Source organism: Aquarana catesbeiana, linkage group LG06, assembly GCF_042186555.1.
Source record: "Aquarana catesbeiana isolate 2022-GZ linkage group LG06, ASM4218655v1, whole genome shotgun sequence".
Classification (NCBI taxonomy): Eukaryota; Metazoa; Chordata; class Amphibia; order Anura; family Ranidae; genus Aquarana; species Aquarana catesbeiana.
In genome coordinates, this window is record NC_133329.1 from 331,747,567 (window position 1) to 331,761,472 (window position 13,906).

The 13,906-nt window shown below is 42.5% G+C and overlaps 1 protein-coding gene across 2 annotated transcripts in view; it reads left to right on the forward strand.

The window, feature by feature from the left end:
* LNPK (lunapark, ER junction formation factor) overlaps nucleotides 1-13,906 on the forward strand; it is a 142,150-nt gene that overhangs the window by 91,479 nt on the left and 36,765 nt on the right. Inside the window, exon 8 of one of the 2 annotated variants that reach the window (XM_073633849.1) lies at nucleotides 9,021-9,245. In XM_073633849.1, coding sequence (XP_073489950.1) covers nucleotides 9,021-9,245 — 225 coding nt within the window. The remainder of the gene's footprint in view (nucleotides 1-9,020; nucleotides 9,246-13,906) is intronic. The other variant, XM_073633850.1, reaches the window with a different exon arrangement.

Below are 13,906 nucleotides of genomic sequence, written 5' to 3' on the forward strand. Positions count from 1 at the left end.
TGTAGGATGGAGACTACCGATTGGCTCGATTCCATGCAAAAGGATCGTATCTTTAGGAATCGGTTTAGATCCTTGAGATCTAAAATGGGTCTGACATCTCAATTTGGTTTTTGGAACCCTGAAAAGGTTGAATAAAACCCCAAGCCCTGCTTTTGCGTGGGAAACAACCACGATAACTTTTTTTGCAACAATAGGAAACGAGGAGAGGGGAATACTCGGAACTCTAGTTTGTAACCTAGAGTTAATGTGGACATCACCCATCTGTCCTGGAAATCCTCCTACCAGAGCCTTGAGAACTGTAGCAGTCTTCCCCCCCACCCGAGCGAGCGGGGGCACTCCTTCATATAAAGGCTTTAGCGTCTTGTCTAGTAGGCTTCCTTCCACAGGACTTCTTTTGTCCCTGGGTCGACTCTGAGATTTATTTCTTGAACCTGACGGAGGAGGCCGTTGTGACTGCCTGGAGGCTGATGCTCCTGGCACTGGGAACAGAGCCTGTTTAAAAGAGGGACGTATACCAAATCCCCTCCGAACAGCCGTGCACCATGAATGGGAAACCCAGCCAGAAGCTCCTGACATGGTGATTCGGCTGAAATTTTTCAACAATAAGATTCTACGCATATGTACCAACCCAAGCGCAAGCAAAAGGTTTGGATGATAGAATCTGACTGCGTCAACAGCAAACACAAAACCGCTGGTAGGTTGGCAAACCCCCGGGCTTGCTGTTCAGGTAAAACTTTGAGGACCTGTTTAACATGGTCTCTCAAGTATTGACAGACTGATTGCTGCCACTGCAGGTCGAGCTATTAGGACCTTGCCAAGAAAAAAACACTTTTCAACAGGAATTCCAATTACTTATCAGTTGGATCCCTAGGTATCTGAGCGTTGTCGACAAAACAAGCCAGACTTATTTACGGAGGAATGGCGGCTTCAACTGCCGGTATACCCGCCATCTTAGTAAATTTTTCCTCCATAGGATAAAGTGTTGTAAAACTTTTTTAGACGGGGAAAAAAAATGTTTATCTGGGTGATCCCACTCAGAATAAATAAGCTTTTTCAGTAACCATAAACAGAAAAGCATGTGTAGTTTGAGGAGGCCTCAGTGAACCCAAACTAAAGGAGGATTCTTTAACTGACTCAGATACGGGCAACTTAAATGTGGAGCGGACCAATCCAGCCAAAATTTGCACTAACACCGTCTCATCCTGAGAAGCTGAAAAGGGACCTTCTCCACTTGATTCCTCAGAAGAGGAATCGTCAGTCTCATCCCGATCCTCTGAAGGGGATTCCTCTCCTTTTTCCCCAGAGTTCCTTTGCCTGAGGGTCCTGGGTACCAGAGGAAGACCTAGTGCGTTTTCTTCCACTGAGTGGAGATGCGATTAAGGCCATTAATCTTTCCTCTAGTCCATTAATGGTTGAGGAAAAAACTTCCTGTGTAATATATACAGGGGCTGAAGTGCCAAAAGCAGTATCGGTATCACACAAATAAAACAGACTGCTGAGTGATGTAGTACAGCAACTGATGCCGCTACCAATGTCCAGTCAAGTTTTTCTAAGTAAATGCTGCCTAGGAGAATGCCTGTGTCCCACCTTACATGAGACCGTCAGCTCTGTGTCCCTCCATAGGCTGTGAGCACCTGAAAAAATGTGCTTCTTATAGCCTGTGCAGCCGGCGATGTGGGCGTCTAAGCACGCCGGACGTCACGCTAACGCTCGGCCCCCCCCCCCCCTCGTTTTTCAAAAAAAGTGCGCTGTCCCGCGCGAGCCGACCCTCCGGGACAAGCGTGGAGGGGAGGCTGGGGTGGAGGAAGAAGGAGAGAGGCCGGCAGATGATGGGGTCTGCCAAATAGCGGTGGCATTAGTGTGGTATACTACCGCCTTTCAGACCACCGCGGCCCCCCCTAATCTGGAAGGGAATATCCCTGAGGAAAGAGCCCCCCCCCCCCCATCCCATCCTACCTGGAGCTCGGCTGGAGGAGCTGTGCAGTGTGAACAGAGAGACAGACAAATCAAGCATGTGAAGGTATGTGCTCTTGGCAGCCCCCGGTGGCGACAATAGGCATAGCATACATTTACCTAAAGGAGAAACCTGCTATAATTAAAAAATTCTGTGGAATCTCCCTTACCTTATCCAGCTGCAAGATTCTGTTATACAGACCCAATCTTTACCTCTCACGGAGGGCTCCGTTTGGAAAACCTTCAGAGACTGGGGCCCCTATGGATAGGGGATCCGCAGTTCTGGGCCTGTAAAACACCCGGCCAAGAATAAGGCTAGAAAAAACAAATTCTAAATGCGGGGTCCAGCTCTCTAAAAAGAGAAGCGTTACAGGTAAAACCTCGTTTCTTCGGACACGAGGCCCAGGTACCATCCAATTCGGCCTAGAAAGGACACTTTGAAATGGATCCGGTTCGCCTGGCTTGCCCCAGTATAGGATATAAGATATTCCCTTTGGAGCTCAGCACAGCACATCTTTACACGTGACCAACACCTAAGACACTGGCGAAAAAACTGAGGCATCCCCAGGAAGGGGAGGGGTTATATAGGGGGTTGAACTTCCTGTCTAGGGTGTGACCAGTGTCCAATCACCGAGTGATACCCTATAACCCATCAGTAATTACTGAGGCTCTGTGTCCCATGATGTATGAGAAAGAAATAACTTTTGAAAATGACATTCATTGTAGAGACAAAGGTCAAAAAATACATGATCCTCTGTGTCAGTTGTTTTGTCTTACAGGCATAAGGCAGGTGTTCCCTTGCAATTAAAATGTTTAAACTTTGATGAATTTCTTTCTGGTTTATGCAGTATAACCTGGAACACTTTCCTATGTTTAACATTTGGTACATGTACATATTTGACAGTTTAATTATGTTCTGCAAAAAATCCTTTAGTTGGCATGTGTACAGCTTCTTCAGCTGTACCATACATAAATTCACCAGAGTTAATGCAGCTAAATTGCAGACCTATCGTACATGCATAATATATAAAAACCCAAAACAAAGTCAAAGCTGCGCTTAGATCTAAAGAAACAAAAAACAAATGTAGGAGAAAAAAAGCCGCCAGCACCTTAAAAAGTCCAGTACCTGACTCCTAAAAGTATGGTAAACAGCAAAGTGCAGCGCTAAAGATATATATGTGACATAAAAAGAAATGAGGTCCCACCAAGTGACATAACATCAATCAGTAGATATAAATTAACAAAATCAGTCAATGATAAACAAAAAACTTAAATCACAAATGCATGTGAATTAAAAAAAGGTATATGAAAAAGAGTCCAAAAAAAAAAAATATATATATATATATATATATATATATATATAAGTCCACAGAGAAATAAAAAGCACCCATCCAGGAAAGATGTGACAAAAGTGCCAGTAGATGATCCACCAAGGAGTGTATAAGTAGAATCTGCTTACCGGACGGCGATGACTGCTATTACGGCAGTCTCGCCCAGCATAGGGATTATGGTCTCCCAAAACCAAGGGTACAAAGCGGGACCAGTAACTCCTCTGCTGCAAGTTCCAGCAATGTCTCCTCATAACCTCACCTCTCACCCAGAACTTCCTCATCGTACATGCATGCACTTTTTGTAAGACAAGTTTTCAACAAATGTCATCCCCCCCTAATATAAAGTTCTTCCACCAAAAACTGTTCATTTTGATTTTAATAGAAGACTGCTAGTAAAATACATTGTGTTGTGATCTTCCCAATTTTAATCAACTGGGACGCCTGTTGCTGCTTGTGTAGGAATCATCAGTAAGCGGCGATGGCAGAAAGAGCCTCCCTGAGCACCATTTCCAGAGCTGTAAGCCCCATTCACATCTGAGTGACTCAGAATTGTGCAATTCTGCCCGCAATTTCCCAGATTGCACTAAAATCGTGGCAAAACGTACAACTTGCTTTTGGGTGCTATTCATTCTTAATGGCACCCCAAATGCACCATAGCAATGGGCGTGTCACGTAACAATGCACCAATTTGCATGGTCCAGAAATGCACCAAATTAGGCGCCAAAAAAGGGGTATTGGAGGTGCTTCATCGCGTTTTTGAAGCCTATTTAATTGAATTGTGTCGCTTCAAAAACCCTTCAAAAAAACAAAATACTACAGTGTCGCTAGATGTGAATAGGGCCTTGTGGTAAATATCGTTTTTGTTCACAGCTAGTCTGAGGCTAGGAGCACACAGGTGAGTTATAGTAGCAGTCATGCTACAAAATTCACTGGCAATTGATCGCAAAGAGTGGCAATCAACTGTTGCAAATATGGAAAAAAATTTGGCACCTATGTCGTGTAGCTGTAAATGGCCAGACTAGCAGATCTCCTACACCACACACCAGAAACAGTTTGTATCACTTTGCTCTAACCATTTCGCTATCAGGATTTTCTCTCTACTTTTTAACCATTTTTTTTTTTTTTTATTGCAGCTTTGACAGTTTGTAAAATACCCCTCAAACCATACTAGCACAAAATAATTAGATGGTGCTGTCAATTTTGTATGAGGCGAGATAGTTGCGCAAATGTTGGAAATTCTTTTTAGCTCACACAAACGTAACTTTCAAAATTCCTACTAAAGCTAAAATGGTTTTGAGTTAATAAATAAATGTTGGTACATTTTAGTGGCAAGGCACAAGCCGGGGAGAAGTGAAAAGCTTAAATTTCTAATGAAAGGCTGTGATCCGCAGCTTGTCAGCCCTTGATCACCACTATTCATTAATCGGCAGAGTTTAGGGGACTTTCCTGCTATTGAAGTTCATGGTCTTTGAAGCACCCATGAGCTTTTAGCAGAAGGGAATGCAGCTGATGTAAGGCTCAGCTCTCTGGCTGTAAGCAATTCTGTTCTGCTTGTAAAGAAAGTCAATAAGTTCAAGCGCAAGGGATGCATACAGACAATAGTTCATGCAAATTACAGCAAATGGCTGTGACAGTCTATACAGTCTCTGATGCAAGGGCATAAAATATGATGCACTTTGGGGCTGCTGTCCTCAGAGTTGAGCAAGCTCTGTGAAAGACAAAAGGAAGGAGAGAGGGGAAGCTCCACCTAAGTGCAGTATCACAAGAAAGCGGTGAACACTTGCAAGATAAAAACATAAACATTCCAATGTGAGAGGTCTGACAGTGTCCTCAGTCCTGCATGGCCAGCCGGGTTCCGGTTCCCTGTGAAACAATGGAGGAGGAATGGACGTTTTGCTATGCACAGGCCTTCAGAAGTAGCAGAGCTCAGAGCGCGTAGCCTGTACTGTTCAGCCACCTTTTTTGCTCTCCTGGTGACGTCACGTCCGTGGGAGCATTCCACGAAGGTCGGCGTGGACTTCCTGTGCACCGCAGAATGCCCATTCCTCCGCAATAGTTTCCCAAGGAAGCAGAACACGGCAGGCCCATGCAGGATTGAGGACACCGGCGGACCTCTTATCACATAAGAATGTTTTATGATTTTTATCCTGTAAGTGTTTTTAACTGCTTTCTAATTAAATCTCCTTGTGATACTGCACTAAGGTGGAGCTTCCCATGTCTCATTCCTTTTGTGTTCTGCTTGTAAGCCTTACATCAGTGGTAGCGAAAGAGTTGCACCAGTTGTGGTGCCTGCACCTTGTACATTGTGAGCTATGGAAGGCAACAAGAGGAGCCATTTCATTGGGCTCCTCTTTGGAGTTTTCTCCATCTTTGCTTATAAGAACCCCACTGATGGTAAATTCCTTCTCCCCACACAGATTGTTTTTTACACTCTTATCTTCAGGTGCATCTCACTAAGCAAAAAAAATATGAAAGCTGGCAATCTGTGACCCTGAAACTACATGTTATAAATGGGATTTTGATTGTGAACCTTTTCATAAATTACTCCAGGACTAGTATTCTGCCTAGGATTGACTGCTTCAATCAGATTTCTCACATTGTAATATATACAGTAAATCAATCAGCAATAACTTTATTTTCGCCCAAAGCATCACAGCCTGTGCCAGCTTGTGTTCTACCCTTACTGACCCGTGGTGCTGTCTCTCCCCAGGTAGGCAATGCACATGCACCTGTCCATCCACATGATGTAAAAGAAAATCTTATTCATCTGACCTGGCCACCTATTTCCATTGCTGTGTTGTCCAGGCTATGGACACTGGTCAACATGCGCAATATGTATTCACTTATAGTTTTTTCAGTTTTTTTTTATTAAAATAAACATAAACTTACCTGCTCTGTGCAGTGGTTTTGCACAGAGCAGCTCCGATCCTCTGCTTTTTGGGTCCCCTGCCGGCGTTCATGGCTCCTTCCCCTCGAGCGGTGCCTCCAGAGGAAAAGCCGCTTGCCCCAGGGGCATTGTTGTATGCTCACTCCCAAGCCGCTGCTCTATGTGTCCATAAGACACATAGAGCTGAGGCTCGGCCAAGAACTCCTTGCTCTTTCCTCATTGGCTCACTGGCTGTGATTGACAGCAGTGGGAGTCGTGGGCTCTCACTGCTGTCTCAACCAATGAGGCAAGAGAGTCCCAGGACAGCTGAGGCTATCATGAACATCACTGGATGGGGGTGAGCTCAGGTAAGGATTGGGACCACTGCACATAGATTTTTTTTCCTTCTTGCATAGAATGCATGAGGTGGCGTCCTTTCATCATGGCTCGCAAACGCCTCAGTAATGAAGAAATAGTTTGTTGAACTCAGATTCTGAAGATCAACATGCCTCAGATTACGAGCCATTGGATGACTAAAACAAAATTACATCCTTGTAGTAGACAACTCGGATTCTAATGATAGCACCGTCACAGCACCTACCACCCAAACTGATTTCCCATCCTTATCTGTGAATAGAACTATTTACTATGCAGGTGTACACCGGAAAATGTCAAGACCAAGGAAGGGAAGTGAGTGGTAGTGTATTTGGCTCAAGGAATATTACATTCTGAAAGAAACATCACTTGTGTTAACTTCTTCACGAGTCAGCAGTTAGCAAAAAAATTACTGGAGAAGAAAATCACAGTTGTTGGAACAATTCGTAAAAACAAAAAAGATCTGCCCTAAGAATTCGTGACCCCAAAAACAACTGTTTGGTCTCCAGAAAGACATGATGATTGCATCATACTGTCCCAAGAAAAACAAAGTTGTTGCCCTCTTGAGCTGTATGCATTCCTAACCTACTGTTCAAGTTCAAGAAGACAAAAACCCAGAGATGATTCAGTCATACAATGAGACAAAAGGAGGCGTTGATACGTTGGATCAGATGGTTTGTACTTACAGTACTCAACGAATGACCAGAAGATGGCCAATGGTTATATTTTATAACCTGTTGGCTTGTTAGTGCTATCAATGCCTACATTATCTGCATGTTGCTAAAACCAGACTGGAATGCAAGTAAATCGCACAAAAAGGAGATTTTCCTTATATATCTTGGGAAAGCACTGACTGGAGTATTTGAGGGGCCTGACGTTCCTTAAACTTCTACCTCAGAAGAACCACCAAGCAAGAAAGCACGTTGCAGTATCTGCCCTAACAGCAAAGACAGAAAAACTAGAATGTGGTGTGTGTGTGTGTGTGCACAAAATTGTATGTCAAGAACATTTGAAAGTGGTGTGTTTGAACTGTGAACAGTGAAACTTTTTAATCATATTAGTATCTTTTATAACTACCTATGCCCTACACCTACATATCAAAATGTAATGTTTCTCTCAATTGACAATTTCTTTTTCATTTTTATTGTTATCTGTTAATTTATGTGCAAAATATATGACAAAATACTCTTCACAGTGCTAAAAATATGGAGAATACATTTTATGCTAACCAAATGAGTAAGCATTGCTTAGTTATTTCATGGTTATTCGCTATTTTACTAGCTAAATTTATAATCAAAATTCATAATTACCCTGTTTCACAATAAAAAATTTTTATACTAAAACTTTTATTCATTATATGTACCAAACTATGGTACAGGGCCCATTGGACCCTGACAGTGCAAGGTGGTAGAAAAAAAAGCCCATAGACCAGGGGTTATGAGAAATTTTGGAAGAGATGTCCATTTTTCTATTGAAACAATGTAGCTCAAAGCAGTAGGTAATATTGAAGTCAAGGATCCTGCACCTTTCATTTCTAATCCAAGATTGGCAGTTTATTCCCATTGACAGACTTCTGGCTTATGCGATACCTAGGACCATTGTATAGTCTGTTGCATTATTATTCACACACCAAATTAATCTGTTTTGGAGCAAGTTGAGTTGACGCTTAATAATGTGATAAAAAATGCAGTTTTTTTTTTTTCTTTTTGCTTGGGGCCCACATGCAGCCCTGGACAGCCAGTTGGCCATTATCACAGGTTGTGAAATATAACATTAAGACTGCTTTCACACTGAGGTGCTTTACAGGCGCTATAGCGCTAAAAATAGAGCCTGTAAAGAGCCTCTCCTCTCAATCCAGTGTGAAAGCCCGAATGCTTTCACACTGAAGCGGTGCGCTTGCAAGACGGTAAAAAAAAGTCCTGCAAGCAGCATCTTTGCAGCGCTGTAGGAGTGATGTATACACCACTCCTAAAACGCCCTTGCCCATTGAAATCAATAGGTAGCGCCGGCAAAGAGCAGCTGCGCTTTGCAGGCAGTTTTAACCCTGTTTCGGCCGCTAGCGAGGGTTAAAAGTGCCCCGCTAGTGGCCGAATAGCGCTGGTTAAGCGCCACTATAAAAATTGCGGCGCTTTACCGCCGACTCCCTCAATGCCCCAGTGTGAAAGCAGCCTTAATGCAAGTTTAAACGTGATATTCATTTCCAGTAGTGTTGCAGACCCTTTCAGGGGGTTAATAGACTCAATATGAACTCTAAAAAAGGCTTATCAGGAGCTTTGAGGCGGCACCTTGCAGCTCAGTTAATGACTTTATTTTGTAATTCAGCAATGCCATGATTTGGCACCTCTCGTTTTTCATGTACTTTTTTTTTTTTTTTTTCCCTTTTTGTCTCCTCTCTTGTGACCAGGTTTATAATGTTACATGAGCTCTATTACTTGTTTTTCAGCAGGGTGTAATGAATCATTAAATGTCTCATGTATTGTACACGCTTCCCTTAGATCTACGCCAGAGGACGGCAGCTCAAAGGAACTCAAGTGTGTCTACCCCAGTAAACCCCAACCAGGGATCTCCACAAGTTCCAGGGCTGCTGGCGGCGACTCCAGGTCTTCAAAGGGACACCTCAGCTCCTGGCGGACCCCCTGAGCGAACTGTTCAGTCAGGATTACAGTCAACCCTCGTACAGAGACGTCCTGGTACGCCTTCCCCTGCCATATCTGGAATGGGTAAACAGAGCACTTACTGTTATTTACAGTTTATATAGTTTTCTCTGGTTACCAATAAACTGGGTAATATTCAGACACCATGGAAATGGCATTTCATTTGGAAATAGGAGCACAGTTATCTGATTAAGCAGGAGTTCCATATTCAATTAGCCATAACTCTTTACAGCTGGCACCTTGTGATACTGAAGCCTATTGCTAGAGCTCGTTTAACTGTTATGGCTTCTTTGTTTAAATGGCAATAAAACTTTGCAGTATTCTGTAGTCAACGATATATAACATACCTTTTTTACAGCCCTGGGTTTAGGAAAGCTTCAGATTTATATGGATCCGTTATAAAGGCAAACACGTCTAGAATATATATATATTCAAACTTTACTAATACCTGCAGTTTTTAACACTTTTTTTTTTTTTTTTTTTTTTTCTTTGCGTTTTTTTATTAGAACAGATTAGGTATACCAGCTTAATTAGACTGTAGAAACAAATCAAATATCTGTCGACTAGATTGCAAATGTGGGCAATGTCAACTCCTTATGAATGGATGTTTTTAGCAGTTTTTTTTTTTTTTTGTTTGAGAGGGGGGGGTGGTATAAAATGTTTTTACTTTATTGGCATGTTTACTTACTGCTGGAGCCAGCAGTTATGCTTAATTAGTCTGAAAAGAGCTGGTAATCAAATGTTACTTTCTACAGCAAAGTACATCTCCAAATTATGGCTTTACATTGGCCAATAGCTCTCTGGATTATTTCTTTTGGCAAAGAATGGATGGATCAGGTTGGATTTTTTCCTGGCTGATTTTACTTTTGCGGGATAGAGTTGGCTGTAGGGTAGGCCATTTGGTGCAAAAACTTGCATGATTAGCTTATGTGAACATGTGCTTTGATGCACCAAGAGATCGGCTCTTCTGAGCCGTGTTTGATATTTTCTGATACTGTAGTAATTTTGGTTGCCAATACTGCACATTGGGCCTGAGGTGCTGTATAACTGGTAATTATATGCTTGAGAATTTGCATGGAGAAGGCATAAGCATGTGGCCTTTATAGTCCATGGCACTATTCTTCTGTTTTTTTTTTCCCTGTGCTTCCAGTATTGACTGCAAAGGTTACAGCCCATCATGCATTGCACAGGCAGTTTCAAATGATTTAACTGCAGCATAAATACAGCTATGAATAGCTCTTTTACTACCTGTAGGTGGAATAGTAAAGGTTTTTGGCTTTAGTTATTGATACCCAGTGCAATATGATCATGTATAGTCTTGCCATCTGCTATACTTGTATCATTCAGTGCAGGCACAACAGTATCTCGTATACTATCCTCTTCAGATGCCCATTTGCTTGCCCTTCAAGTGGTATGAAACCCAAAACCAGAAAATTTATTATATTGTGGTTTACCATTCATTCGATGTGGTGGCTGCATCGGGTTTCTTTGCCCCCCCCCCCCCCCCTCTGTTTTCATGTGGTGATCTGGCCATTAACACACCACCTGTATTAGTGAGACACCACTCTGGATGAATGAGCACAGGAGGCGCAGCAGCGTTGTCAATCTGTGGGGGGAGGGTAATGTTAAATGTATTAGTAGATTTGGAAACCCTAACAAATTGAGGCCAGCTCACACTTAATGGTCAGTTACAGCAAACCATTTATTTTCCTTTTTGGGATGAAGGTTTTTACATGAATAAAAGCTAATCATTTTATTCACTATCTGCCATTAAGTGGGTTGTCTCATCTATGTTAACTAATTCTACTGGAGAGCTTGAGCGTATGAAAAACAGGCTGGCTGGATCACCTGATGAAAATAGAAGAAAGCCTAAAAAAAGGAAACCAATCCATCGAAGAATTGGTAAGCTGCAATAAAATGTTTGCTTTTGGGTTTAATACTGCTTTCATAGTAGGGACTGTGTTGGATGCAGTCAGTGTGGCGGGCAACAAATCCCAATGAGCTTTGTTGTGTCTCTCTCGTGGCTGCAGGTGGATGTTAATGGGCAGCACTAATCAGAGGTCACTCTTCTCGCCAGCAGCTGTGAGGAACTTTTAAGAACTGCTATCACTGTAAGGCTTTGTTCACACCATGGCGTTCCGGATCGTGGGCGACAAGCGTCCTGTGATTCTGTTTGCGTGATTTTACCATGATTTGTTGGACGACAATCACAGCAAATACGTGCCCCGATTGGGGTGCCATTGAAAGGAATGGCAATCGCAAGCGTGTCCTGTGTTTTGCGGTGATTCAAAACCCTGAGCAGAATTGCACTCATTCCGCCAGCAATTCGGAACGTCATGGTGTGAATGTTACATAGTTACATAGTAGGTGAGGTTGAAAAAAGACACAAGTCCATCAAGTCCAACCTATGTGTGTGATTATGTGTCAGTATTACATTACATATCCCTGTATATTGCGGTCATTCAGGTGATTATCTAATAGTTTCTTGAAGCTATCAATGCTCCCCGCTGAGACTACCGCCTGTGGAAGGGAATTCCACATCCTTGCCGCTCTTACAGTAAAGAACCCTCTACGTAGTTTAAGGTTAAACCTCTTTTCTTCTAATTGTAATGAGTGGCCACGAGTCTTATTAAACTCTCTTCTGCGAAAAAGTTTTATCCCTATTGTGGGGTCACCAGTACAGTATTTGTAAATTGAAATCATATCCCCTCTCAAGCGTCTCTTCTCCAGAGAGAATAAGTTCAGTGCTCGCAACCTTTCCTCATAACTAAGATCCTCCAGACCCTTTATTAGCTTTGTTGCCCTTCTTTGTACTCGCTCCATTTCCAGTACGTCCCTCCTGAGGACTGGTGCCCAGAACTGGACAGCATACTCCAGGTGCGGCCGGACCAGAGTCTTGTAGAGCGGGAGAATTATCGTTTTATCTCTGCAGTTGATCCCCCTTTTAATGCATGCCAATATTCTGTTTGCTTTATTAGCAGCAGCTTGGCATTGCATGCCGTTGCTGAGCCTATCATCCACTAGGACCCCCAAGTCCTTTTCCATCCTAGATTCCCCCAGAGGTTCTCCCCCCAGTCTATAGATTGCATTCATATTTTTGACACCCAAATGCATTATTTTACATTTTTCTACATTGAACCTCATTTGCCATGTAGTCGCCCACCCCATTAATTTGTTCAGGTCTTTTTGCAAGATTTCCACATCCTGCGGAGAAGTTATTGCCCTGCTTAGCTTAGTATCGTCTGCAAATACAGAGATTGAACTGTTTATCCCATCCTCCAGGTCGTTTATGAACAAATTAAATAGGATTGGTCCCAGCACAGAACCCTGGGGGACCCCACTACCCACCCCTGACCATTCTGAGTACTCCCCATTTATCACCACCCTCTGAACACGCCCTTGTAGCCAGTTTTCAATCCATGTACTCACCCTATGGTCCATGCCAACGCACCTTATTTTGTACAGTAAACGTTTATGGGGAACTGTGTCAAATGCTTTTGCAAAATCCAGATACACCACGTCTACGGGCCTTCCTTTATCTAGATGGCAACTCGCCTCCTCATAGAAGGTTAATAGATTGGTTTGGCAAGAACGATTCTTCATGAATCCATGCTGATTACTGCTAATGATATCATTCTTATTACTAAAATCTTGTATATAGTCCCTTATCATCCCCTCCAAGAGTTTACATACTATTGATGTTAGGCTAACTGGTCTGTAATTCCCAGGGATGTTTTTTGGGCCCTTTTTAAATATTGGTGCTACATTGGCTTTTCTCCAATCAGCTGGTACCATTCCAGTCAATAGACTGTCTGTAAAAATTAGGAACAACGGTCTGGCAATCACCTGACTGAGTTCCCTAAGTACCCTCGGATGCAAGCCATCTGGTCCCGGTGATTTATTAATGTTAAGTTTCTCAAGTCTAATTTTAATTCCGTCCTCTGTTAACCATGTAGGTGCTTCCTGTGTTGTGTCATGAGGATAAACACTGCAGTTTTGGTTACTGAAGCCCCCCGATTCACTCGTGAAGACTGAGGAGAAGAATAAATTCAATACCTCTGCCATCTCCCCATCCTTTGTAACCAGATGTCCTTCCTCATTCTTTATGGGGCCAATATGGTCTGTCCTCCCTTTTTTACTGTTTACATACTGAAAGAATTTCTTGGGATTTTTTTTGCTCTCCTCCGCTATGTGTCTTTCATGTTCTATCTTAGCCATCCTAATTGCACCCTTACATTTCTTATTGCATTCTTTATAAATTCTGAATGCTGTGGATGATCCCTCAACCTTGTATTTTTTGAAGGCCTTCTCCTTTGCTTTTATATGCATTTTTACATTGGAGTTAAGCCATCCAGGATGTTTGTTCGCTCTTTTAAATTTATTACCCAATGGGATACATTGGCTAATGCCCTTATTTAATATGCTCTTAAAGCAAACCCATCTCTCCTCTGTATTCTTTGTTCCTAATATTTTATCCCAATTTATGCCTTTTAGCAAGGTTTGTAGTTTAGGGAAGTTGGCTCTTTTGAAATTCAGTGTCTTTGTGTTCCCTTCATGTCTCCTATTTGTGTGATTTATACTGAAACTAATTGACCTGTGATCGCTGTTACCTAAATTGCCCTGTATTTCCACATCTGTTATCAGGTCTGTATTGTTGGTAATCAGTAGATCTAGTAATGTTTTATTTCTAGTTGGTGCGTCTACCATCTGACCCATAAAATTGTCCT